This window comes from Larus michahellis, chromosome 1 (assembly GCF_964199755.1).
Source record: "Larus michahellis chromosome 1, bLarMic1.1, whole genome shotgun sequence".
Lineage (NCBI taxonomy): Eukaryota > Metazoa > Chordata > Aves > Charadriiformes > Laridae > Larus > Larus michahellis.
In genome coordinates this window covers 16445320-16473078 of record NC_133896.1, presented here as the reverse complement: position 1 = coordinate 16473078, position 27759 = coordinate 16445320, and the positions used below count along the sequence as shown (strand labels likewise).

Here is a 27759-nt window from a genome sequence, read left to right as displayed (position 1 = left end):
GGAGGAGGGCTGGGGGGCGCCCGGCGGCACGGAGCCGCTCCCCGGGAGCGGTGGGGAGCTGCGGCGCCTGCGTGGAGCAGCCGGAGCAACAGCTTTCGGCGGCGGTGCGGAGGTCCCGTCCCGTCGTGTCCCGTCCCGCCGGTGCCCGCCATGGGCCGCCTCCCGCTGTACCTCTGCTGCTGCCTCGGTAACCACCCCAAGCTCCGGCCACCGTCGGGGCACGGCGGGCTGGGTGAACCTCCGCAGCGCCCGCCGGGGCGGCTCGGGGCGCCCAGCCTGACCCCCGCTTCTCTCTGTCTCTCTCATCCCTCTCTCCCTCCGCGGCTGCACAGCGCTGTGGTCCGCGGCGGCGCAGGAACCCGAGTACAGCTACGGCTGCGCCGAGGGGAGCTGCTACCCGGCCACCGGCGACCTGCTCATCGGCCGCGCCGCCCGCCTCTCCGCCTCCTCCACCTGCGGCCTCCGCCAGCCCGAGCCCTACTGCATCGTCAGCCACCTCCAGGTGAGCGCCTCGACAGGGGGAGGCAGCGCCCCGGGGCACCCCGACCGGCGGCGGGGCCGGGCATCCCCTCCCGTAGCGGCCTGGGCATCAGCGGGGCCGGTGCGGTGGGACAAGCCTCCCTGCGGGATGTGGTCTCCGTGGGGCGGCATCGTGCCCCCGGGCGCGACCCCACGCCCCGTTCAGAGCAGAGGGGGGCTGGGGGGCCCCTCGAGGCTTTCGGCCCCCGAGCCCCCTTTCCTTGTTGAGGCTAATGAGGAGGAATGCGCGGCAGTAAGTTCAATTAATACTTTATTTTCAGACTTAGTCGGAGCCGTCTAGACAGCTTCCTGAGTGAGAGTGGTCTGTAGGACCCGGGTAGCGTTCTGGCCACCCTTCCCGTAATGTAATTACATTTGTGTGGTCTCCAAGTGGAAGGATGCAAATAAAGTTGTCTCTGCACATCTGGTGGAAAGCACAAAGCTCGTTACTATTTAAGCCAGGAGCAGCTCACCAGACTTCAGATCTCTGAGACAGAAGGGATGGTGGGGAAGAATAAAATATCAGTTATAAGTGGAACTCTGTTGAACTGAAAGTAAGGGGATAATCTCCAGCCGAATTTACAGCAGAGACAATAGGGCCGGATTCTGACACTTTGAAGGAAAACCCCGGGAAGCAGGAGGAGTCCTGCCTGAGGGCTCACTTGTGCCCTGAAGTTAACAAATCTTTCCCCTCAGTCTTTAGTTTTACTGTACTGCTCTGTCTGCTAGAGTTAATACTTGATTTAATATGGTGTTTCGCTTCACTGCAACGTTTTCAGAGTATGTTGGTATTGACTAAAGACATTAGCATCTCTGGTAGAACAAAATAACAAAGGCACTTTGTTATGTTTTCTTGTCTCAAAAAATGCTGAACTGCCATAGTAAAAAGCATCACTTCAGAAGTGCACATGTGCCCTTATTCCTGGTCTCACAGCCCCAGTTCAGCCTTTGGGATGTCCCTGGTTGCTTCTGAACCATAAGGTGGTATTGAAGAAATCGCGGGAAGGTGCTGAGTATCCTCTAAGTAATGTGGGTTTTGGATGTGCTGAGTGCTTTGCAGGATCAGACCTTCTAGGATTCAGTTTTAGTGGGAGAAGGAGCAAGTTGTGGCATCTGAGATGGGGGCTGTAGTGCTGGGGGCGAGGAGCCTGGGGCGGGCAGGAGGGGACATCTTCCCCAGGATGCCTGCTCTCTGCTGGAGGATTCTCTGGGGAGGAGCCACTGAAGCTGAAATTGGTGAAATGGAAAGCCTGTGTGGCACAGACTTGCCAGCTCTCACATTCTTGGCTGATAAAGCACCGCATTTATCTCCATAAACCCACTGGAGATGCCCGTGTAGGTTTTGATAGTGATGAGTTGCTGGTGTGCCTGGGCCCCCTCGCTGTGGTGCGATAAAATTGGAAAGTGGTGGTGATTTTAGGCACCAGGACAATGCAAAAATAGCATTGTTCATGGTAATAGTCATGATGGGGTTTTGTCGTCCTCCTGGTGAAGAGGCGTCTAGCTTTGCCAAGCCAGATAAAATCATGCCAGACCTGCACACAACAGGTTTTTTATGGACGCACGTTGTAGTGTGTGCAAACTGGGTTGACGTGCGTAGCTTGGGGTTGCAATCCCCAGTGAAGATGCAAGGTTTAGGTAAGAGCTTGATAGTTATACCCCACCCTGAAAGGTCTCGATCACTAAATCACTGATGACCCCTTGACGTCCACTGAGCCTCACTGGAGGTGTCCCTAAGGCAGAGAACTTACATCTCCACGCTAGCTCCCAAAAGCCAAAATTATTTAACACAAGTTGTTGAAAATGCAGTTTTGCACATGTACATTTGTACAGAAGCAATTCAGCGATTTTCTGTAGATGCTGCCTCCGGTTCTGACTTCTGCTGGAGAATACGTGTGCTGGAAGAAATTGCCTGAAACTGCAATTTCAATAGAAAACATACTTCCCCTAAAAATAAAGTTCATGGAATTCCTGGCATATTTTCCACGTGGCAATTTGCATTAATTCATAAAGGTAAATACACTTATCATTTCAACAAAAAAAATACCTTTGATGACTCCTGCAGGCAAAATGAGTGGAATGTGATACGGATGGAAAATACTCTTATCTGCAGGAAACAACTATTGCCCCACGGATAAAATCAGTAATGCTGATTATTTTGTTGTTTCAGGAGGACAAAAAATGTTTCATATGTGACTCCGAGAATCCCTTCCACGATACTCTCAATCCTGACAGTCACCGCATTGAAAACGTCGTCACCACGTTTGCTCCAAATCGCCTGAAGCTCTGGTGGCAGTCGGAAAATGGTAGGGGGGGGTTGTCCGGGAGCCATTTCCAGGGCTGGGAGTTGCTTTCCCTCCTTTTGTTTAAGGGTGCCTGCGGGTTTGCTCTTACCTCTGGCCTGGTGCTTACTGCCCTGTGGAGGATCATGCTGTTCGAGGAGGGCTGAGTAAAACTGGCTGCTTTTGTGTGCCCTGGAGCGGTCCTTAAGCCATAAGGAAGCCCCCTCAGCCCTCCAGGGGTCTTGGAAAGAGCCGTCCCACCGCTTTGCAAGAATCCTTTCCTAAAGAGAAAAGTTTCCCATACTGGCTCCAGATCCCCCTCGTGTTTAGGCAGCGGGAGTGGAGCAGCCTTCCAGGAGTAAATATCCCGGGTCGGCGCTGCCAAGGAAGCACCGCAGGGCTTCCCCGCGCCGCTGGGCTGGAGGCAGGGTGCGGAGGGAGGAGGTTTGGGCGCCTGGCCTGGGGCTGCCGTCCTGCTCGGGGAGAGCGAAGCCAGGGGTATCTGCTACCCTGCAAACTGCCTTCTCCCTCCTGCGCTCCCTGAATTCCTGTATCCATATGCCAAACAGTAAAATGAACACCAGAAACAAGCCAGCTAGTTTTTCTTTTTAAAAAAAAAAAAAAAAAAGATTGCATGTTAGTTTGGTGGTGCTTTTTTTTTTTTCCCTTTAGTCCTTCCTCTGTCCTTTTTACTTTTATGGTTATGCTCTTGGCATGCCTTCATACACAAAGCAAGGCATCGAGGTTTCTCAGACAGCAGTCTGAAGCCTTAAAGCCAGCTGGACAGGATGGGATTTCTGCAAATGCATTGGCAGTAGCTCTCTTGCTATATATGAAAATAAAATGGTAATATTTGTAACATTTCTGCTGCCCAGGAAAGGTTTTCCCTAAATCCTTTTTAACCATTTAGATCAGCCTAGCAAGCTGCGTGACTTCAGCGGCTCTCTTCTAGCGTTCCAAATAATTCATGTTTTTTGCAACAGGCTTGGCAGCATTCACACAGAAAAGTTCTTAGCTCATAAGGTCATGAAAATGTCCTTCAACAATAAAAAACAAATGATTCTTTCTGTCCAATTCATGTTTTCTTCTATTCAGGCATACAGCAGAAAGGGCCATTGCTGCACACTCCACATAATGTTACAGCTAGTTGAACATTTAAGTGCTTTATTGTTTTATTATTTTCATTTCTTACCCTTTCTCCTCTCTGTAAATCTTGATTTTTTTTTTTTATTTTTTTTTTTAATTCCTAACTACAGTATAATTAGTATCCAGCTGTTTTGAGAGGTCTTTTCACATGACAAAATAATATTTGTAACTGTTTTTCATCCTTTCTGTGTAGAGTCCTTGACTGTAGGTAGTCGTACAGCAGAGTTTGGAAAACCTTTTGCTTCTCGCCAGTTTCCTGTCCCTCATGACTGTAAAGCACGGCTGTGAATAGTTGCTTTAGGGGTATTTCAGAACCAGGTGGTAAAGGAGCTGTTCCTGCATCTGGATGGACCGGAGAGTCCAGAGGGAGTGAAGAAAGGTGGGAAACAGCCCCCACCAGCCATCGGTGAGGTTTGGGGTGTTACTGAGCTGCAGAAGCTCGTGCCTCTGTTGCTGCAAGGCGGGCTGCAGTGTGTGAGGACAGCCTGGGGTCACCACGTAGGTCTGGGCTCAGCATCCCCGTTGTCTCAGCTGCTGGGTGCTGGGATCCAGCCCACAGCGGTCCCCATCCTTACCCTGCGCCTAGAGATGTTGGCCGTGTTACGCAGTCTGAAGTAAACGGCAGTGCAGGCTTACGCTTTGGGTGTAACGTGTTTGGTGCAGATGATGTACAGGAATCCCCTGTGCAATACACTCCTCAGCAGGTCCTTGGTGTCTCCCCGTACCTCAGTAATGCACTAACCCCTCGTATCCCTTTTTGACAACAGAGCCAAGCGGCAAAGAAAAGAGTCTGCGCCACTGGAGCAAAAAGCTTTGGCAAAATTTAGACGTAGAGGCTGATGGGTGTCCTTGTTTGCTGCACGGCTTCTTTTCTCTGCCCCTGCAGGTTTGGAAAATGTGACTATCCAGCTGAACCTGGAGGCCGAGTTTCATTTCACTCATCTCATTATGACCTTCAAGGTAAGGAAGCCACAGCCTTACCCCGAACCCTAAAACATGAGGAAATAAGAGGTCTTGTAGTCCTTCACATTTATGTGATATTTGGGATTTGGGCTTTGTCTAAGCCGTTTTCCCTGATTTTTTTAGAGCTGATAACCATTAATTCCTGCTGAAGGAAAGCCGAGTTGTGGCTTGAGTTGTGTTTGAACTCCAGCGAGGCTGCGGGAATCATATTGAAGCTGGGGTTTGTGTTGGTGTCTCTCTCTGGTGGTTGTGTTCTAGAAGATCATTAGCTAAATCATATAGTAGCAAGGATTTGTCTTTAAAAAAAAAATTGGCCATGCTATCGGTTTTCTTTTGGCAACTGGAAAGGTCTTCAGAAGAAGGAACATCTGTACACAAAGTGTCTTTGTTTCTTCACAAACAGATGTCTTGGAATGGCAGATTATGTCCCGTACATCCTAAATCTCAGGGAAGCGCTAGTGGCAGCCTTCAGCTGTGGTTTCAGGGGCTGCAGTTCCTGCAGGGCTAAATCCCTGCTCTTTGCATGTAGACAAATTAATCCCTTCATTTTTACCCATCGCCTTTCTAGGAGAGCTGGTTCCTCTTTCCTGTGGCATCCACTTGGGTTTCTTCCCCTCCCTCAAGGTGGTGGCTGAGGTGGAGGGTGGTCCCTTCTGCCGGATCCTGGCAGTGAGGGACCCCTGGGAGACCTGAGACACAATGTGGGTGCTGCGGCCATTGTGCCCAGTGCCACTGGGCTTGGTCAGCCGTCAGGAGGAAAACTGGGGTGGGGGGAAGATAGTTTAAACAATGGTTTGTTGACCTAGTTTGCGTGGTAGACACTTGAGCTGTTGTATCTCTGGGTTGCTACGTTTTTTGTTGGGTGAGATACTAGTTTGTAAGTTGGGTGATATTTTCAGCCAGGAAGCAGAAAGAAAACTTCTTTCCAGCTGTGACTGAAATGCTTTTTGTGCTTGGCTCTGGGAGGGGCTCCTCTCAGTATATAAAACTAATGAAGAGACTGTTGGCATTTCTTGGTAGTGCAAGCCAGGTGTTACATTAATATCTGAAAGGCAGCACATAAATTGAAACATAGGATTTTTAGGTCAGGGGGATTAAAAATCTTTTTAAAATCTTATTAGGTAGTTGTTCTAGAGTTGAACATATGTAGTTAAGAAGGTTTGTGCGAAGCGAATGCAGTCTGCCAGAGCCTGGGCAAGGCCAGCTGGAGGAGGGTCACTGGGGACTGGGGGAGTCAAATGCAGCAAGAGTGGATGAAGATGAACCTCTCAGTCTTCTTGAAGAAGGTTTTCTTAATGTAGCACAGAGGACAGCTGGCACTGGACAGCAGAAACGCTGCAAAAGGTAGCGTGGTCAGACGAAGAGAGGTGGGCAATCCCAGGGCTTTTCTGAGCATCAGAGATAACTGCTCAGCAAGAACTTCTGGGCGTCAGAGCTGGGTGGGAAGCACCATTAGGTCCTTTGCATAAGATAAGGCACATAGGTACAGCGAGGAAGAAGGCTGTGCTGCTTTCCACAAGCAGTGGGAAAAATCCTTTTGTCTCTCTAAAGCGCTGCTTTAACCCTCAGTTTTGAGAAAGGATTTGGAATACAAAAACCTTACAAGTTTGCTTATTTATTGTAAGCATGCTTAAGCACTTGGCAACCGAATGCTGTCTTTTTAAAGATGGATAGACTGTGTTTTGATGTGTGTTATTTCAAAGATCTGCCTCTGAGGAGAAAGTGGGATATCAGCAGAAAAATATTTCTAATATTTCCAAATGTTGGAAATAGTCAGTACAGGGAGAGAGGTTAAAATCCAGACATGTGGATTGCTTACACTTTAAAGGGCTCAATGTAAATTCAAGTAATAATTAATCAAATAAAATCTCTTTTGGTTTTCTTACCATTAGACATTCCGTCCTGCTGCAATGTTGATAGAAAGATCATCTGATTTTGGAAAAACGTGGCAAGTATATAGGTATTTTGCATATGACTGTGAGAGCTCGTTTCCTGGGATTTCAACTGGACCCATGAAGAAAGTAGATGATATCATTTGTGATTCCCGATACTCCGACATTGAACCTTCAACGGAGGGAGAGGTCAGAGGGTTTTTTTTTCCCAATATGTTTATTGTATAGACTTTTTACATATAAATTCATATTCCCTTATTTTTAAAGCTGAATCTTTCATTGTACCGTTTTTCCTCCAGGTAATATATCGTGTTTTAGATCCTGCTTTTCGAATTGAAGATCCGTACAGTCCAAGGATTCAAAGTATGTACGCAGTTACCTTCTAGGCATGGTTAAAAGGGTTTCTGTACTTATTTGCTTACAAAAAAACAGTAAGCCACAAATAAAGACATGCATTAGCTCTGATAACAGTTTCGAAGTCATATGAATACGTTTGTGGTGTGGTTTCTTTTCCTGATGCAGACAGTGATGTGCTGGGAAATAACAATGAGTATTGTCAACTTAAGTGATTGCTCTTACACTCATCACTGTAGTCGGTCCTTTTCTTAATTGACGAGGTGTTTATATTCGTTAAAGACCCTCTCCCCCCCTTCCCCCCGAATACATACAGTTGCTGAGAGAAACCTTGGAACGTGATCTCATAATTGTACAGCATTCAGAAAGCAAAGAAATAGAACCAAAATGTTATTTATTATCATTTTGCATTTCCAGCTAAAATCAAGGAGGTCATGTGTTATTTTTTTAGAACATCTGAGTCGGGACTTTAGAACAGTGGGCCTTGGTAGTACTACGTGGCTGGACCACACAGATGTGGTCATCAAACACAAATTACTGGAGCATTTGTGTATGGTCATGACAATCCAGGAGCGCAAAGACAGAGCGATCTGTTGCCGAGTGTGGCTCAAAGAGAAACCTCGTGGGGCATTTGGCCTGAGTAGGGAACTACAGTGCTTGGCCTTAAACTTGACCTCCCATTTAATAGGCATTCTCAGTTTCGGTTCGAGTCCTTCGGTGTAAAGCTAACTGGAGCGGAAGAAAGTATCTGAAATAGAGGAGTGTCTGCTAGTTGCTATATCAGTTAAATGTTTTTTCCTTTTAACTGACATTTTAAAAGAGAAACTCTGCTTTCATGGGCTTGAAGTGCTTTTTCAAGCCTAGTTTCAAGGCTACAAGAAATTATGCAGGATTCATAATATCAAAGTGAACATGTAGCTGAAGTAATTACTGCAATATTGTCGTGCCATGGATTATCCCTCCTTTGTATTTGGTCAGTGATGGGGTGTTGCTTCTTTCAGCAAAATGTAACTAATTATATTTGCTAGGAAAGTTGGGCGTATAAGAAAGAAGAATTATTCGTGTCTTGTTTCCAACTAAGATTTTTGCCAAAAGGCTTGTAACTCTTAAAGCTCTTGGTCTGCTTGTCAGCAGTTCCTTATTAACAGGTCCTTTCCCATGTTACATTTTAAAGTCCCAAAGAAACAGTGTCTTTTTGGTGTGCGTGCCTTTAATATTTGTGTTTGTGCCTGTGTATGTCTACAATAAAATAGACGAGTATTTTGAATTAAGCTTAAACTAACTTATACAGCGATCAACCTGTAGTAAAATAATGTGATTTTTTTTTTTTTTTTTAATTTGGGGGTACAAAGTGATGTAAAGTGTAGTATGTAAGTGCTGAAATTAAATCTGATGTAATCTGCCCATAGGAAGTGTGCTTGGGAAGTCACTCCTGGCTTCCTCCCATTCAATACAGTATCTGGTAAATAATTCCCAAATGGGGGTTGTTTGTTTTTTGGTTTTTTTTTGTGTCCCCTGCAGACCTATTAAAGATCACGAATCTGAGAGTCAAATTCATCAAGCTGCACACACTGGGAGATAATCTCTTGGACTCTAGGATGGAGATCAGAGAGAAGTACTACTATGCCATCTATGACATGGTGGTTCGCGGGAACTGTTTCTGCTATGGACACGCCAGCGAGTGTGCACCAGTGGATGGCTTTAACGAAGAAGTGGAAGGAATGGTAAATATTCACACTTTTCTGCATAGAGCTGTTCCTGTTTGTGCCTCTTTTAGGTGATTTAAACACAAATTTAAAGACGACACTCTGCCCCCCCTACTCCTTGCCCTTAATTTTCAAAGAAAACTCTTGAAACTATTCCCCCTCAGCAAACTTATCTGTCGTTGTTGGTGTTAACCACAGAGAGCTCAGATTAGGTGAAAATTGTTTTAGCATTCCTTTTCTAATTATGTTAAAGAGCTGATGAAATTAAAAGGCAGGAATGCAGAAAGGAGGTGTAACCGTATGGGGCCCAGGACGGGTGTGTGGGTCGACTTGGTTACCCTTAAATTGAAGTGAATAGAGGCATCAAAGGATGAAACACCTTTGTGAATCAAAGATGACCTGTGTTTGTATCAGTCGTTATCAGCCGAGAAGTGGAGGCTGTAGCCCTAATTCACAGCAGCCTCTGAAGGAAAATCCCGCTGCCTGCGTGGTACGTGGTACGCTGCTGCGCAAATGCCACATCCCTTCTGGGTTCATTTTTACCCCGTGATTTTTGCCCGACAAGCAGTAGTAGCACCCCTGTTAATGAGTGAGTTATTAACTGGATGAAAATGTGGAGGCGTACGGGGAGGTTGTGGGGGTTGTCCCAGGGGCTGCAGGATGCCAGCGAGTGGGTTTGCTCCATTGCCCTGCGCTTTCGGTCAGCGTCTCTACCCGAGCAGCAGCAAGACTGGCTTTGCCTTTAAAGTGGTGGCTCCAGTGCTGGTCCCCCCTGTCATCTGTGGCAGCAGCTGTCACACAATCACTGTTGGTCTACTCGGTGCTTGTTCCGTACGTGCTGAAGGCAACGTCTGGGGTTGGTGGATAAAACCCATCCAAGCAGTCTGTTATCTTTGCTTTGAGAGCCAGGATAAGGCTGGAAAGAGGGCGCTGGACTAGTGACTGCTGATAGAACCAGATGCATATTAATAGCTAATTAACAGCTAATAAACAGCTAACTTTTAGGTCTAAGAGGCTTTTGTGATTATTGAGGTGGAACTGTGCTCTCCTTGTTCATGTCTGAAAGCGTTTATTCAGGCATTAGTTCCAGTAAGGAAAGGACAAATTTGTATGAGGACATTGTTACCTTGGCAGGTAAAGGACGCTCCTGTGGCCCTTTATGTCTTCCTATGTGCAGTTATGTGCATTAAAGTCTCCAAAAGTATACCATTATGTACTAGCTATATTTTGCATTAATTGGAGCGTGGGGTTTATTTCCCTTTCTCTTTTATAACCAACTATATTTCTCTTTTTTTTTTTAATGACAGGTCCATGGGCACTGCATGTGCAGACATAATACCAAGGGGTTAAACTGTGAACAGTGTTTGGATTTCTACCATGACTTACCCTGGCGACCTGCTGAAGGCCGCAATAGTAACGCATGCAAAAGTGAGTTTGTGTAAAAAGCAGGACTGGAGTCTGGTGTGAGCGCTACACACTGTTACTTGGGAACTTGTGACCATATTAAGTCCCGCATCTTCTTTGGTTGACTTTGGTGTGTCTTTTCTGCAGACTTGGATCTCCCCTGGGACCAGCCTCTTACTTTGCTTTCTCTCTTTGTCACAGAGTGCAATTGCAATGGCCACTCCAGCCAGTGCCACTTTGACATGGCTGTGTACATGACAACGGGGAACACCAGTGGGGGAGTGTGCGACGACTGCCAGCACAACACTGTAGGACGCAACTGCGAGCAGTGCAAGCCCTTCTACTTCCAGCACCCGGAGAGGGATCTGCGGGACCCCGATGTCTGTGAGCGTAAGTGCAGCCCCGCTCCTCGGGGTGGGAATCACTGTGGCACCCCGGCTGTGGCCCACCAGGGCTTTCCCTGGGGAATTTAGGATTTACTTGCTTTCTTTTGGCCAGTCCGTGCTCCAGAAGAAACATCATTGAGGGATGGTGGTTGTCTTGGAGGTCTTGAGCGAGCCTGGCTGGGTTTTGTTTTCTCTTCAAGAATCTGGAAATGTATCAGGTCATTACGTGTTCAACTCATGTCGTGTCTAATACTTGCAGGAATGATATAGTCGCTCTACATAGCAGCTCAGTTTAAATAATTCAGTGTGATACTTGGCCTTTTCTTTTGTAGCAGTTAATAAAACACGTGTGATGCTTCCTTCTTAGCTTGCAACTGTGACCCAGCTGGCTCCCAAAATGACGGCGTCTGCGATCGCTACACTGATTTCTCCACCGGCCTCATTGCTGGACAATGCCGTTGTAAATTATTTGTCGAAGGGGAGCGTTGTGACCTCTGCAAAGAAGGTTTCTATGGCCTGAGTGCCGATGACCCAGTGGGTTGTCAGTGTGAGTAAAAACATACGTTTCTTTATGTGTGATGAAAAGCTCTTTGAGGAGCTGTTAGAGCTGGGAGAAGCTGGTTTCTGGGGTGTTTTTTTTTTCCTTTGTTCCATCTTTTTGCTAAAGGAAAAACATTCTTGTAGATTTGCTGTAGCTTGGAGTCCACCCACCCTTAAAATGCAGTTCCCTGTCTGATCCTTCTAATGTGTTCAGTGGAAATAGCAGAATCTTCCTTATTTGTTTTTAATTATAAGTCTCTTAAGCCAGGGAAATTTACTGGGATGGGTGGTGGGCAAAGTGTGTAATTAATCTCTGTCCTGGGGAATTCAGGGGAAGCTTTTATATAAATATCTAGGCTGGACACTGTCTAAAATGTAACTCTGGTCCTGCGTTTTGACCTGCCTATTTGTATTTCCCAATCCAGCTTGTGCGTGTAATCCTCTGGGTACCCACCCCGGGGGGAATCCTTGTGATTCGAAGACAGGAAACTGCTATTGTAAGCGCCTGGTGACAGGAAAGCAGTGCAATCAGTGCCTGGTAAGTAGTTTACCGTAAAATAAATTAGGAGACGCTGGTGTGAGGGAGGCTGGCGTGCGGAAAGCATGGAGCAAGGTGTTGGCTACCTTCTCTGACTGCCTGTGAGCAGGCACTTGGCGTTGAGGCTGGAGCAGGCGCCTCGGGATGTCGGGAGCTGTGAAGCATGCTGTGGTTCCAGGGAGCTGGGAGGCACATCAAGGCAGACAAGAGCACCCAGATTAATTCCTGGGACCGTAAGGAGTGAGATATTAGGATACCTGGAGTGTTTGCTCTGTGAAAATGAGGGATCTGGGACAGTTCGTCTGGAGCCCTCGCTGGCGCAAAAGATGAAATGATCAGAGAAGCAGTGTAACCAAAAAAATTGCTTTCTCTACAGGCCATTATTTTAGGCACAAGCTATTTCATCCACATACATTTCCATATAGCGTTTATGCGTGCTGGAGTGTTATAGAAACACACTGTCAGATAACTGGATGTGTTTGTATAAACACTGACAGGCTGTCAGTGAACTACATGGAAAAGCTAAACAAGTCTGTCTTATCTGTCCAACAAGCAAGCTGCAGAGTAGCAACCCTGCAAGGGCAGTGCCCCACGCAAAGCCCCACTGCCGCATACGCAGCTCTCTGCTGTGGTGTGATGTACTGGGCTGTGATTTTCCAAGTCTTTCATGAGTCAAGAGCTCAAACTGGTGTAAATGGTGCAGTAGGAGTGAGGTCTCTGAGCTTGGGGCCTCCTGAATCTTGCTTTTAAAGCTAGGTGGAAAGATGCGGGTTTTTTTCTCAAGCCCTTGTGATGGTCAACAAGGTGGAGGAGAGCGGGTGGGGAGGTTGTGTTGGTGGTTGTGGGGGTAGATCCACAAGCAGGGGAGCAGGATGCCTTAGTTGGGGGGCAGTCTGGGGTAGCTTATGCTGAGTATTTAAAAATGTGCCTTTGGGGTAGATGGGGTTAAATCTGCACCAGGTTACGGTGCTGGTGATGTTTCTTCCTGCAGCCTGAGCACTGGGGGCTGAGCAATGACATGGATGGATGTCGGCCGTGCGACTGCGACCAGGGAGGAGCGCTGAACAACAAGTGAGTATCAGCCCAGTTACCCTCCTGTAATCATTCACCCCAGGGAGTTCCTCTTCACTTGCAACCACAACATCCAGGGCTCAGTGTGCTCTGAAGGAGGTTGTTTGGGACTGTCTTGCTGCTTCAGAAAGTGTCAGGTCTTGATTGCAAGAGGTGACAGAGGCATTCATGTCTTTCTGCGCTGAACAGCATGGAACGTTTGTGCCACAAGTGCAGGTGAACATGTAAAACTGTTTTTAGTGTAGCTTTGCCTTTGGTCAGCCAGGGTAGGAGACAGCTGTGGGTTGAGCTCTGCCTTGGCCGTCACCCGGGGTATGGTCTGTGTCAAAGCTTTGCTCTCACAGGATCAAAGCAGGAATCAGGCAGCGACACTGGCCATCAGACTAGTTCTTGGTTTGCTCCCGAACTGGCCCTTTGGCTGGTCTGTCTGAGTGTCCACCAGTGCTGGGGACACCAACACTGTGTCCACCAGTGCTGTCCACCAGTACTGTTGTGTTGCCCTAGTGGTGCTGCGTGGGGTGGGATGTGGACCTGGAAGACCCCATTGGGGAAGTGGAGGTTTTTCAGAGAAAAACATAGGTTTTGAAGATGCATCCATCAGTAAGAGCGTGGAAAGTTCTGGCTTAAATGCCTGGTCAGAGAGGTCTAGGTGCCCAGACTGCTCTTCTGACCAGAGAATTTTTCTGTGCATGTCCAGCCCCAGGCTTTTCAACAGCAGCATGTTCCTTTGCTCTCTTTCCCCCCTTCCCTTCACAAACCCTTTGAAGCGTCCTGCTTTTGTCTAAAGCTATGGAAGTTTCCCAAGGGGGTGGATGAACTGTTTCCCGCTGGAGCTCATGGGACCAGACCGGGGGAGTTTGAGACTGGTCCTGCTGTGACTCCTGTAGATTGTTACAGACTGCGGACACCCCATCTGCAGTGGGGATCACCGTGGGAACGTCCCGTGGGCTGTCTCTTCCCTCCGCTCCTGAGTGAATTATTACCCCTCAGCAGACAGCAGCGTGGTCGTTAGTGATTATTTACTCCTCCGTGCTCGCTCTCCCTGTTTGTGGATCAGTTACGCTGCACAGCTCATAACGGCTCCCCCGGCGCAGCCGCTTCCAAGGGTTTGGGGTATGGCTCAGCCACAGCCTGTTTCCCATGCGTTGAGCCCAGCGATTGCAAAACCATGGCAGGGAGCAGCTGCATTTTCCTCCGGCCGCAGGAGAGCTGCGAAGCCCGGCTCCGGCTCCTGGCTTCACTCTCTTAACGTCAGCAGGAAGGGAGATCTTCGCCCTCCCTGGGGCTCCTCTCCTCAGCTGCTGAATTGCTGTCTCCTGGCTCCCGTTCAGGGTGTGGGATGCAGGACCTGGGGCAGCCGCACCTCTCACGAAATTCATCCCCACCGTGCTGTAACCCAGGCAGTGGAGTCCTCAGCGGAGCCATCGCCATCCCCCAAGGGGAAACTTCCCAGCTTCCCTTCTGGGGCAGCTAGGGCATTTCTGGCATCTCAGAGTGAATGTTTAAGTGAATCTCTGCATTTTCAAAAATTACTTCAGTTAAAAATTACTCTTAGAATGTAGGCTTGAGAAGCCTGAAGATTTTCTGTGGAAACCAGAGGGGTTTGACTTCAGAAAATGTTTCAACTCGAATTTAAAGAAAGGAGTGTCTTTTGGTGGATCAAAAAATCTTCCCATGAAAAAGTGTGAACAGGCGCATGCAAAAATACAGTCTGCCCAATGGGTTCTTCATAAGTGGGGTGGAGTTCCTGGGGACAATAACACCATCAAAAGGCTGCTTAGGGGAAGAGCTGTATTGAGAAAAGCCAAATGGCTTTTTATGAAGGAAGTGGAGCTGCTGTATGGCATTCTGGACAGACCTTCTGCTTCCCCCAGCGATGGCTCTGTCTGTCCCTTGTCTTTGGCTGTGTCTGTCCTACTCTAAAGCAGCCAGGAATGTTTTTCCCCTGCCAGTGGGCGACCTCTTGGGATGTGCTTTGCAGCGTATGAGAGCAGCTTGATGTTCCAGGGCATGCAGGGTCATGCGTGTTCTTGCTTTGCCTGAGCTCGTACAAACAGATATGCTGCGTGCATGGCCTGCAAGCCTGGAGCTGAAGACTGCCCTTGGCTTGAGGACAGACATGCCTCTTGGCTATGTCTGTGGTAGCAAGTGAAGCTCTCCCAGGACAGCTGTCTGGCTCCAGGGAACTGCCTGCACCCATAGCATGAAATCCTCTCACCACCCAAACAGAGGAAACCACATGGAAAGTGCCTGCTGGAAATGGTCCCTGGCCCATGCTTGCTCCCAGCCTGAGCCCAGGAGTTGTTTGGGAGAATGATAGTTGGGTTGAGCCAAGGCTGCGCCCGGGACCATGCTGCCATTTTAGCAGTGCAGATGGTCCAGCTGCAGAGCCTGAGAACATCTTGTGTCTAGAGGCAGATGTGTCCAGAAGCGCTTCTCTTCCTGTGCCACTTACAATGTCAAAGCTGGAATTGGCTCTAGCTGTGTCTTGCTGTAGCCAAGATGTGTTGTAAATTCACTGCTCTTCCATTTTAGCTGCTCAAGTGAATCTGGCCAATGCGAGTGCCGGCCCCACATGTTTGGACGTCAGTGTAACCAGGTGGAGCCTGGCTATTACTTCATTTCGCTCGATCATTACATCTATGAGGCGGAGGAAGCCAGCTTGGGTCCCGTGAGTATATTGTGCTCTAATTATTTTAGTGGGATGGTGTGTCTGGACAGCTGTGGGAAAGTTGTTTCACCATTTGGGTGTTGGAAGCATCTGTTTTATACCCAGAGGATTTTGCAATTAAAATGGGGAAAACAGAATTGAATTGAAAACTCTCAACCTGTAGCTGTTCAATCTAGTATCAATAAATAATTTAGTAATTTGAGGGGGGCGTGGAAACTGCCATTTTCCTTTATAAACCTGTTTCTTTGATCATGACTACAGCTTGTTTCATGTCAGCGTCCCTTCCTGTACCCCACTGTGTACATGCCCACTGCACCCACTTCTGCTTCCCCTCTTATCTCAAGAGTGGTGGGACACCGACACTGGCTCTTCTTTTTGGTGCCACTGAAACCGGGAGAGAACAAAGCATGCATTTAAGCACATTGCTGTGGCTTCTAGAGTTTCTGTACATCAGTAACATTTGTTTTATTAATGATCAAACCCATGACTGATTGTGCAAAAAGCTGTTTTTTTAAGTGAGGTTTCCTGTAGGTGGTTTGGCCTGCTGGTGTGGTACATCAGGGTTTCTGGGTTTTCTGTTCACCAGTGCACAGCCTTGCTTTTAATTCATTAACAGCAGCTAGCTGATTACATCAATTACTTTTGCCACCAGCAAGGAGCCAGGGAGGTGAGATAATGGTTTTTCTAAAGCAGCAGATCCATGTCTGCCTACAATTAGGGCACTTTGTCCTAATTTATTTATTTCAGGCAAAATATAGCCACTTTGCAGTTTCAGCCAAGGCAGAGGATTTTTGTTGTTTGGTAAGGGCTGTTAGAAGGGCTTTTTAAAGTACATTGACAGTAAGAGGAGGTCCTGTTGGACCTGTTATGTTGGACCAACACTTGTTGAAGGTGGTCATCTTGTTAATAGGGATGAAGAAAAAGCGGAGGCATTCAATGTGTTTTTTGCCTCAGTCTTTAATAATATTGACAGACCTTGGGCTGCCCAGTTCTCTGAGTCAGAGGACCACAAGTGTGGCAATCGTGACTTTCCATTTGTGGACACTGAAATTTTAAGGACCAGCTGTATCGGCTGAATGGTCACAAGTCCACAGAGCCTGATGGGATTCATCCCAGAGTACTGAAGGAACTAGTGGATGTTACAGCAGGACCCCTCTCGATCATCTACCAAAGGTCTTGGGAGTCTGGGGAGGTCCCTGCTGACTGGAAGCTACCCAGTGTTATTCCCATATACAAGCAGGGCATGAGGGAAGACCCAGGGAACTACAGATCTGTTAGTCTAACCTCAGTTCCTCGAAAAATTATGAAGATTACGCTGGGTACGACTGAAAGGCATTTAAAGAATGATGCAATCATCAGGCACAGTCAACATGGGTTCACAAAGGGAATGTCCTGTTCAACTAATTTGGTATCTTTCTGATAAGGTCACCTGCCTAGTGGATGAAGGGAAGGCAGTGGCTGTAATTTTTCTGGATTTTAGTAAGGCTTTTGATACTGTCCCTCACAGCATCCTTCTGGACAAGTTGTCCAACTGTGGGATGAGCAGGTACGCAGTGCGCTGGGTGAAGAACTGGCAGAAGGACAGAGCTCACAGGGTTGTAGTGAATGGGGCTACATCTGGCTGATGACCAGTCACCAGCGGTGTTCCTCGGGGCCCAATTCTAGGGCCAGTTCTGTCCAATGTATTTATCAATGATCTGGATGCAGCAGTTGATACACCATTAGCAAGTTTGCTGATGATACCAAACTGGGAGGTGCTGTTGACTCTACCGAGGAATGAGAGGCCTTGCAGAGGGACCTAGATAGATTGGAGCATTGGGCTGTGGTTAATGGGATGAAAATTTAAAAAGTCCAAATGCTGCATTCTGCACCTAGGACAGAGTAACACCAGACACATGTATAAACTGGGAGAGGAGTGGCTGGAGAGCAGCCCTGCAGAAAGAGACCTGGGGCTGCTGGTCGACGGCAGGCTCAGCGGTAGTCAGCAGTGTGCCCTGGCAGACGAGAGGGCAAACTGCATCCTGGGGTGCATCAACACAGCATAACCACCCAGTCAAAAGGGGTGATGATCCTGCTGTATTCAGTGTTGGTGTGGCCTCACCTCGAGTACTGTGTGCAGTTGTGAGCCCCACAGTTTAAGAAGGATGTGAAGGTCCTTGAATACGTCCAGAGGAAGGCAACAGAGCTGGTGAAAGGGCTGGAAGGAATGTCCTGTGAGGGGCAGATAAGGACTTTGGGCTTCTCTAGTTTGGAGAAAAGGAGTCTGAGGGGTGACCTCATTGCTCTCTACAGCTTCCTGAGGAGGGAAAGTGGAGAGGAAGGTGCTGAGCTCTTCTCCCTGGTGTTCAGTGATAGGATACATGGGAATGTGCCAGGGGAGGTTTAGAGTGGACATGAGGAAGTGTTTCTTTACCGAGAGGGTGGTCAAACACCTTAACAGGCTTCCTAGAGAGGGGCCCAAAACTGAACACATTGCCCTTAACAATATGCTTCAACTTTTGATCAGCCCCAAATTGGTCAGGCCATTGGACTAGATGATCATTGTAGGTTCCGTCCAACTATTCCATTCCTTTTCATTCCATTCAACTGTGGAGAGGGAAGACAGCAGAGAGCAGAAGTTGAACCGCAGTGGAGGGTGTGTGAGCTGGCACAGGGTTTTTGGTGCATTGGTGTCTGCCTGGCTGGAGAGGTGGTACCTGAGCCCTTGCCAAGGCTTACGGCACTCAGGGATGGAGGAGCTCAGCACGAAAATACACCTTGCCAAGTAGAGCGAGAGGATGTGCCACTGGTTGCCTTTTAAAACCTTCAGAACAAACCATTTTTTAAAATGCCAGTACCGAGAGACTTTCTTACTAATCTGGTGGCAGAATAAAGCTCTGAATTTCCAGGTAGGGACCAGCACAAGTCAAAACCAAGTGGCATAGAGTTGCAGAGACTTTCAAGCGATGCCAAGCCCTCATGCTCCCCACAGCTGCATGCCCTCGCTCACATCCTGCCTGCAGTCTTTTCTGGGGAGCTCCAATCCTTTGTGTAAAGCCAAAGGGTAATAATTTATAGCCAGGCTCTCTTCAAAGAGTGTGAGAATACATGAGGGGGACATCCTGAAGTGATATGTATATATATAGACATTTCCTTACATTTTATCCCTTTCTAGTGAAGCAGCTTCCTTAAGAATGTGCAGGATGTTTTTCTATGGAAAGAACTATTCATGGATGCAGATATATTTGAAACGGGAAGTTTGAACACCACACGTTTCCATTTTTTGTTGCTTTTTTCTTCTTCTTTGCATTATATAAAGAGGAGCTGATAAAAACCTGTCACCTCAGACTGAAAGGATTGATTTGGCTATTAAATATCTATCAATGATTAGAGTCTCTGTTATTTATTGACACCCTACTCATGACAGACATGATCTGCTTTTCAGATATTATCCTGAGCAGTGGTTTGGTTTGAAGCAGCCCAGTGTAGTCAGGAAGTAATTAGCACTCAGCTTCAGCAGTTAATAGAGCAGTTAATGTGCCACTGCAGTAAATCCTACTGCTACAAGTATGATGTGAAAGTCATACAGTGAATGAGATGTTGTAGCTGGTGGATTAGTTACTCACAGCAAGTTTTTAAATTTAATTCCCCAGTGTAACAGAGAAATTGATGAAGAGTTGTGCAGTGTTGTTTTGTTTTATCTTTCTTGCTTTTTGTATATTGTTAAGTGGAAGGGCAACGATGTGCATGCACACGTGTTTCAAAGGGAATTCGTGTTCTCTGGGATGCAAACAATAGATCACTGCAGAAGTGATCCATCAGCAAAACTCATCACTTCATGCACTCCCCTGGGAGTCGCAAATTTAATGTATTGGTATTAAAATGTCTGTTCCTTGTTTTTGTAGGGAGTAAACATAATAGAGCGCCAGTACACACCAGACCGCACACCATCATGGACAGGCATAGGATTTGTAAGGGTCCCTGAAGGGGCGTACCTGGAATTCTACATCGACAACATCCCCTACTCCATGGAGTATGATATTCTGGTCCGCTACGAGCCACAGGTAGGTGTGTGAGTAGGGGCATTGCTTCCTCCTGGCAGGCACTGGCTGTCCCAGTGCACAACTGACAGGACCCCGGCGCTTCCAGGAGTAATCAGGACTCAAAGGCAAGGGTGGACGCCCAGTTAAATGTCTGAGATGTGAGAAAATCCAAGATGTTGACTATTACTAGTATTATTTGCTTTACATTTCCATTCATTATTGCATTGTTTCAGCACCTGTTTAATGAGCAAATAAAAAAGTGACAAGTCCCATCAGGGCAGATTAAAATATAAATTTGGCATCGGCCAGATGGCCTTCAAATGGGTGGAAATGCTGTTATGTACCTTAGAAGACACATTGCCTGTCTTGGATGTTGAATGCCTGCAGCCAAGAGTTTGCAAGCAGTTGGTTTTGACTGTAGGTAATTTGCAGGGTGAAGGGAAGGAGAAGAATTTCCCCCAGCTCCTTACCTAGAGCTTGGCAGCAGTTGACTGCGGTGAAATACTCAGGTGCAGTACCCAGAGGTGGCAGAAGAAGAGGTTGACAAACTGACTGATGCCGTGTGCAGATGGAGCTGCTGACCACCTTCACCTAGTCCTGTTTTTTTTTGGGAGAGAGGGAGGGAGAGAGCCGGTGGTGCTGGAGGATGCCCGGAAGCACTTGCCTTGTCTCGTCTCAGCCTAAGCCTGCAGCTGGTAGATGCCCCGTTGATGCCGGAACTACAGCCCCATCCTCCCTGAAGTGTGCACAGTGACCATCCTGTCTGTGTGCACGCTTTTCCTGGACTGAGCTGTGGATGTTGCCAGGAGCTTATGGCCGTTGCTTGATGCTGATGAGCCTTTTTTTCCCTCAGTTGCCGGATCAGTGGGAAAAAGCTGTGATCAGCGTCTCACGCCCAGGCAAGATTCCCACGGGCAGCCGCTGTGGCAATACAGTTCCTGATGATGATAATCAGGTCGTCTCACTGTCACCCGGCTCCAGGTCGGTATAACTGGATAGGCCAAAAGGAGTAAAAACATTTTAAAAATTGAACCAGGGTAAGGTCACATGTTCAGCTTGCCATGGTCCCTATAAAAACGGATGAAGTTTAATTTCCAATGGGTTATAAAAATGTATTTAGCATTGTGTTTGTAGACTCAAAGCTTTTAAGTTTATTCTTGTTTTCTGAATGGTTTTGTTCACTGAGTAAAGAGGGGGGGAAGTGTTTGCACAGCCTGTGAGAGAACATAGGTATGATTCTTTACCTTGACGATAAGCTTTTCCGGTTCTGACTTGCACAAGCCTCCAAACTGCCTCTTTCACATCGTACCTTTTGTTCTGCGCGGTCTTGGCTGCTTTCCGTTATCTCGATTGCTTTATAGGGCCACCTGAAACGCTTTATGGTGCTGGATGTTTGAAGTAAGAATTGTTTCCTCTTCCTAATCCAGATACGTCGTTCTCCCGCGGCCTGTCTGCTTCGAGAAGGGTCTGAATTACACCATCCGCCTGGAGCTGCCCCAGTACTCCTCGGTGGATACGGAGACGGAGAGCCCATACACGCTCATTGACTCTGTGAGCAGAAATTCTTTCGGGGCTGCTCTGGGATAAAAGTGTATTTAAAAGCTTGAAAGTTTGCATCTCCTCTGGCATGCATCTGTGTGAATCCAAAGTAATATTTTACAGTGTTGTTGCTTACGGCTGAAGCCAGATTTTAACTGAACAATGTAAGCAGTGTAGGTTTCTTCAGTCTCAAAATATGCGGGTTGTTTTTCTGCTAAAAGGCTTTTGCTGTATTTTACAGGACTGCAGGTTGTTCCACAGACCTTTAGTTTCTTTGAGGAGGCTAATGTGTGCCATGTATGTCATGAATGTCAACGTCAACCTTTTTCTTTTGAATGGATAGAATTTGGTAGATTTGGTAAGAATTTGGTAGATACCAGAACTATTCCACCAAAAACTAGAGAAATACCATCATTTCCCTTCCAAATTCTGTCTGGCTCTTTGCTTTTGGGTCAAAAAAAGATGATAGGAAGCAGGATAATACTGAATTTTCACAATTTTGGTGGAGGCTATATAGAAATAGTGACACTTTGTCATTGTGAAATTGTTTTGTAGCTTGTTCTCATGCCATACTGCAAATCACTGGACATCTTTACAGTGGGAGGCTCAGGTGAAGACGTAGTCACGAACAGTGCTTGGGAAACTTTCCAAAGATACCGGTGTCTGGAAAACAGCAGGAGTGTGGTGAAAACCCCCATGACAGATGTCTGCAAGAACATCATATTCAGCATTTCTGCGCTTTTACACGAGACCGCGTTATGTACGTAACCATCTACTTGTAGGGCAAACTGCGCCTGGAAGCTGGATGACGCTTCCAGGGAGAATGGTTTGCACGAGGAAGGGCGTGTGCATGGGATGAGGCAGGTGGTTCATGTCCTGCACGGTGGTACTCATTCCCCCTGATGCTTTTCTCCACTCAGCGTGCCAGTGTGACCCCCAGGGTTCCCTGAGTTCGGTGTGTGATCCCAGCGGAGGACAGTGCCAGTGTCGTCCCAACGTTGTTGGAAGACAGTGTGACAGATGTGCCCCTGGCACCTTTGGATTCGGGCCAAGTGGATGCCGACGTATGTTAAACCCTTGGCTCTGGGCTGTGCTGCGGTCGGGGCCCTGCGTTTAGGGCTTGCCGGGTAACGCAGGCCCTCTCCCCTTCTCGTTGCAGCGTGTGAGTGCCATGTCCGAGGCTCTTACAACGCCTTCTGCGATGCAGAGACGGGCCAGTGCCACTGCTTCCCTGGGGTGTATGGGCGGCAGTGCGACCGCTGCCTGCCCGGCTTCTGGGGCTTCCCCAGCTGCCAGCCCTGCCACTGCAACGGCCACGCCGACGACTGCAGCCCCTACACCGGGGAGTGCCTGAGCTGCCGGGACCACACGGCAGGGCACAACTGCGAGAGGTACAGTGCGTGCCCCCTCTCCTTCCCCCCAGCAGGATGGGCACAGCAGCCGTTCCCCTCGGGCACTGGTGCTCAGGTGGGTGTGAATCCATGGGGAAAGTCCCTGGATCGTGGAAGCCAGAGCAGCGCTAGTGATCCTGGAGGAGGATGGGAATGAGGGCCCCCTCTTCCCTGCCTGTGGCTCCCAGCAGCACCTGCCCAAATGTCCAAGATTGTGTTGTGGGGGGGGTTTCAGAGAGGCTTTCTCCATTGCCAGTCTCCTGAGAGACATCTGCTTTGGGTCTCCTGCTCTTAGGCTGATGTAAGCCAGACAAATTTGTCTCTGTGGGCACAACTGCTTGGAGTGCGAGTAGCACAGGATAGCTGTAAGGACATTTCTGTGCTTTGATTCTTCCTGGTGGTTGAAAACCTGGCTGTAGTTATAACAAGGCTTCAGTCCGTTTGCCTGCGGTCCCCTGCATGCCATGTACCCCATCACGCAGGTGCCAGGCTGGCTACTACGGAGACCCCGTCCTGGGATCAGGTGACCACTGCCGCCCCTGCCCTTGCCCTGATGGCCCTGAGAGTGGACGCCAGTTTGCCAGCGGCTGTTACCAGGATCCGGTCACGCTGCAAGTCGTGTGTGTCTGTAGCGTGGGATACATAGGTACTTGGCAGATGCATGGAGGGGGGCTGGCTGGGTTGAACCTCCCAGTGAGAAGGCGTATGTTCATATGGGTTGTCGGATGTGACCACAGCACCAGCATCCATGTGTTGCTGCTGAAGGTTGGCAGCACTTGGAAGGTGCCAGGGCAGAGCAGCTTGTGCACGTGATGCCAGCACCACCGTGAACCTCATCCCCAGCATCATGGCGAGGGATGACTGGTGGTGGTCAGAGGTGGATAGGACCGGACCAAGCTGCCACCGCCTCTGTTGCTTTGAGCATGATCCAGTTAACACCCCCCCATTAATGGCCTTTATTGTCTTGCCTCAGTCTTGCCATTTACGGGGCTGCACGCTAGCGAGCTGTGATGGTAATTCCCACCGTGCCTGTTTGTTCAAACAGGCAGTCGATGTGATGAATGTGCGTCTGGCTTCTTTGGGAGCCCCGACGAGGTTGGCGGCGCCTGCCAGCCATGCCAGTGCAACAACAACATCGACACCACTGACCCGGAGGCCTGCGACAAGAAGACGGGAATGTGCATGAAGTGCCTGTATCACACGGAGGGCGAAAACTGCCACCTCTGCAAACAGGGCTACTATGGGAGCGCCCTGCAGCAGGACTGCAGAAGTGAGTGGGGAAACACAACTGCAATCCCTCCACCAGCCATGTCATGGGGCCGCCTGAGCTCTTTTTGATTTACCTGGGAGTGTTTGGAGTGGAGGGGAAACTTAATTACCTCCAGCTGGAGCTGCGTGCAGCTGCTCTGCAGCTCAGCAGGGTTCCTGGCCGGGAGAGGAGTCCTTTACATTTAATGGGGAGAGCAGGGACAGCATTTACATGCGCTGAAGGGACGGGGGTTTTGTGGGAGGGGTGTTTCTTGCCATCTTGTTAGCTGTCTTTGTTTACTTCTTCTCCAGAGATGGTGGACGGCAGGTTGAGGGTTTGGCTTTTCTTTACACCAGCGTTCCTGTAGCTGTGGCTGGGCAGCAGGAGGGAGCTGGGAGCTGAACCAGGCGGTGGGGAGGCAGATCCTCCTCTCCCTCGGTGCTGGACGCAGCCAGGCAGGGTAGACGGGTCGCTGGGTGGGTGAGCGGAGCCCTGCTCTGCTTGACATGCCATCAGCCGCTCCAAGCAGATCCGCCACTGTAGCTAGCTGACAGGAGCCGGGCAGGCTTGGGCTTTGGTTGCGTACAGAGGGAGCAAAAGAGGAGGAAGGCTAGACTGCCGGAATGAGGGGCTCATGTCGCCTCCTGTGTGCTGGGGCAGAAGCTGTAGAGGTGTCCGGCCGGGGACATGGGAATGGCTCTTAAGCAGGGCTGGGTGTCCTTCAGCGTTGGGTCGGCCAGGCCTGGCCATGGGCATTGGGATGTGCCCCTGTGTGCCCACTCCTGTGGGGACTTGGAGGCTAAACAGCCTGGTAACGAGAGGGCAGGCTGACATCGGGGCGCCGTGCTTTCCCTCACAGAGTGCGTCTGCAACTACCTGGGCACCGTGCGGGAGGACTGCGAGGGCTCGGAGAGCTGCCGTTGCGAGGCAGCCACGGGGCAGTGCCGGTGCCTCCCCAACGTGGTGGGGCAGACCTGCGACCGCTGCGCCCCACACACGTGGCGTCTGGCCGGCGGCGCCGGCTGCGAGCAGTGCGACTGCCACCCCACGCGCGCCCTCGGGCCCGCCTGCAACGAGGTGAGGGGAGCGCGGGGCGTGCTGCGGCGGCTCGGCTTCCGCACCGGCCCGGGGCCCAGCTGCTGAGGTGGTCACCTCTCTTGTCGGGTTGTGTTTTTTTTTGTTGGCAGTTCACGGGGCAGTGCCAGTGCATGCCGGGATTCGGAGGCCGGACCTGCCGGGAGTGCCAGGAGCTCTTCTGGGGCGACCCAAGCGTGGAGTGCCGAGGTGAGTCCAGCCCCAGCGCCTGCTCCACCTGCTCCTTTTGGAAATGACCTGTTGGCTAGTGGCTGGGCATGCCATCACCTGCCGGTGTGCTGGGACACCCCTGCTGGGAGCAGCCCTTCGGTGACCCCCGCCAGTGCCCACACGAGCCTGGGAAATGAGGGAGGAGGGCATGGCGGGGTCTGCCCCCAGGGTTTTGGTGCCTCCAGGGACAGCAGACGCAGCAGGAGCCCAGCCCAGCGCCAGCCTGGTTTATTTTCTTTCTTGTCAGACCCATATTTAGCAACAAACCTCTGTTTGGAAACTAACTTATTTAACCGTTAGGTTGCAATTCTGTCAGGTAAGCCAGCGTGGTAAGAAACTGTATTGCAAGTGTTCAGGTTTGAGAATTGGTCTGGAAACCAGTTTCCTTTGCCTTTTGATTGAACGTAGTGGAAGACCACTATCTCCTTGTGTCTTGTTAGGGAGACTGGGCCTGAAGAAATAGTTTGTTTTTTTTTTCTTTAGTAGGAGACTTTCCTTATATTTCAGATGAAAATAAAGGAGTGAGCGGAGACCATGGAGCGGGTTAGCCATAGCTACATCCCGCAAAACAGACAGCTATGAAGTTGCTTGTTTAGAAAACTGGATGCTCTCTGTCCTTTCATTATAAACAAGCCTGTTCATTAGCTGGGAAAGAAACTTCAAACACTGTCCAGACCAGAACAAACTTGTATCTCTGATCTGTTCAAATAGGAGCCTTTGCCAGGAGGGTTTGCAGTAGATTAAGGTATTTTTTCCTGCAGGGAGGAATGTGCTTGCTGTGGTCTTTAATAAATCCCTTACAATAGAGATACCTTAGAGCGCATTATCTAACCAGATAGGGAGGTCACAGCTACTTGGTTAATGCAGCAGATGAAAGGACTGGGGAATTGTCCCAGTTCCTAAGTACATATTGGGTTTCTCAGGGGGTGAGGCAGGCGTTCGGGGAGGCTGTGTGTGTTCTGGCGTGGTGAGGGGCGCTGACCCTGCTGGCTCCGGGGCAGGGATTGTCTCTTGGTATCAGCTGTCTCCATCAGGGTTTATTGATGGAGTCCATCTGCAGACCTTATCAGCAGGATTTTGCAGCATACCAGCATTTCTGGTCTTTCATGGAGTTCCTGCTGCCTTTTGAGCACGAGAAAGCCTGCTTTTTAACGTTTCTGAAGTAAAGAGAGGATATATTCTGCAGAGCCTGCTTTTACCATGCAAACTCTCTGCTCTCCTTCCAACCCGCCCACCCCTTCTGCCCCCAAGTGACACGGGAGACTCGCTCGGGTGGAAATGCAGATTTTCCTTCAGGATTGCATCCGAGAGGAGGTTTCTGTGGAGGTGGGGAGAGCCGGTGTCCAGGGCTGAGCTGCCCCAGATGGGCTCCAAGTGCACGCTCACTCGTGCAGCACATCCAGCCCCATGGCGTTGCTGAGTCTCCCTGGCATGGTGGGGTCAGCACCTCCCGCCCCATCTCCCATCCTTCCTCAGCAGGGAGAGAAGCGACTCCTCAGTCCTCCCAACAAGCGGAGGGGTGATACTCAGGCTGGCAGATGCGCAGCTGCTGCGTGGGCAGGTAACAGCTCTCAGCGGTAAGCGGTTTGCAGGCGCACTGGAAAACTGCCATTTAAGGAGCTGCAGAACAATGTCCCTGGAAAATAGCTTAAGTATGGCCTGTGGCCAAGGTGAAGCTGGAACTGAGACAGGGGTTCACCGCAAAGATGTTGGCTCCAGCTGCAGGGGGCACATGGACTCCTGGCCATGGTGTTTGCCACCTGCCCTTGGTGGAATGCTCACGCTGGCCCAGACAGCCAATATGGCCACATTTTGTGCTGCATTCAGGAAGAAAATACAAACTGATCTGGATGAGGAGCAGCAAGAGCTCGGAACTGTGTGATTATGGACAGACGGTCTTCACTGCGGGCACTGAGCTGATGCAGAGGTCTGGACGTCAGTCCTGACAGCTCCAGGGTGGGATTCCCCACTGGCCAGGGCAAGTGGCTTCTGCTCAAGGTTGGAAATCACAGGGTGCATCACTCAAGGGACAGTAATGTGTGATCTCTTCGCAAGAGGTCTTCAGGCTGTTGGCACCAAGAGACACAAGCTCCTGCTGAGATGTGTGGACTGTTCTTCCCACGTTGCTGTGACACCCTTTACAAATTTTTTAATTACTAAAAAGCCAAAAGTCAGGTCATGTGAACACAAGTACCTGCAAATAACCTCTGGACACAGCTACGTGGAGATGTACAAAACGGCCCATCTAAGACAGGCCAGGGGCTGCAGGCCCCAACAGGTTCCCAGGCACTTGGGGCAGCACCGAGCTGTGGAATGTGGCCCTGGGGTCCCAGCATGCTTCGTTAGAAACCAGACTCCAGGGCACGCTTCCCCACTGTCCCTACCAGTGGCGGTGACCATTGCAGGCTGCTGCCTGTGACTTGTTTTGTAGAAATCTTGGTAAGATCAGAGATGCTGAAGCAGAAGCTGGGGGAGACAGGTTTTTGCACCTGGTCTAGGTGCTTTGATTTGCAGTCTGTGCTTCCTGTGGTGGAGAGAAAGCATCATCTGATGTCTCCTCTTTGCACGTCCCCAGTGATCACACCGGGACCAGGCTGCTGGGGCAAGCTTAGGTAGCTGCCTACGTTTGGGCAGCATCTTGACCCCTTGGTACTGGGTACGCTCCCACCACCCACAAATGTTCATCGGGGAATACACACCGCAGAGAGTCTGTAGGACTGGCTCTTTGGAGACTGTTTACCCCATGCTTTAAAAAGCAGTTCCTCATTTAATTTAACATAA

General features: G+C 49.3%; 1 protein-coding gene across 1 annotated transcript in view; it reads left to right on the top strand.

Annotated features, from left to right (window-relative positions):
• The window catches only part of LAMB1 (laminin subunit beta 1), a 46652-nt gene continuing 18893 nt past the window's right edge, over positions 1-27759 (top strand). The window contains exons 1-23 of the mRNA XM_074582394.1: positions 1-187; positions 333-502; positions 2690-2825; positions 4834-4907; positions 6803-6991; positions 7102-7165; positions 8678-8880; positions 10170-10290; positions 10468-10656; positions 11020-11199; positions 11618-11730; positions 12722-12801; positions 15337-15472; positions 19357-19515; positions 20348-20475; positions 20922-21045; positions 21589-21793; positions 21954-22097; positions 22193-22424; positions 22907-23070; positions 23470-23694; positions 24533-24750; positions 24861-24957. Of these exons, the coding sequence (XP_074438495.1) occupies positions 151-187; positions 333-502; positions 2690-2825; positions 4834-4907; positions 6803-6991; positions 7102-7165; positions 8678-8880; positions 10170-10290; positions 10468-10656; positions 11020-11199; positions 11618-11730; positions 12722-12801; positions 15337-15472; positions 19357-19515; positions 20348-20475; positions 20922-21045; positions 21589-21793; positions 21954-22097; positions 22193-22424; positions 22907-23070; positions 23470-23694; positions 24533-24750; positions 24861-24957 (3388 nt within the window). The 5' untranslated portion in view covers positions 1-150. The remainder of the gene's footprint in view (positions 188-332; positions 503-2689; positions 2826-4833; positions 4908-6802; positions 6992-7101; positions 7166-8677; positions 8881-10169; positions 10291-10467; positions 10657-11019; positions 11200-11617; positions 11731-12721; positions 12802-15336; positions 15473-19356; positions 19516-20347; positions 20476-20921; positions 21046-21588; positions 21794-21953; positions 22098-22192; positions 22425-22906; positions 23071-23469; positions 23695-24532; positions 24751-24860; positions 24958-27759) is intronic.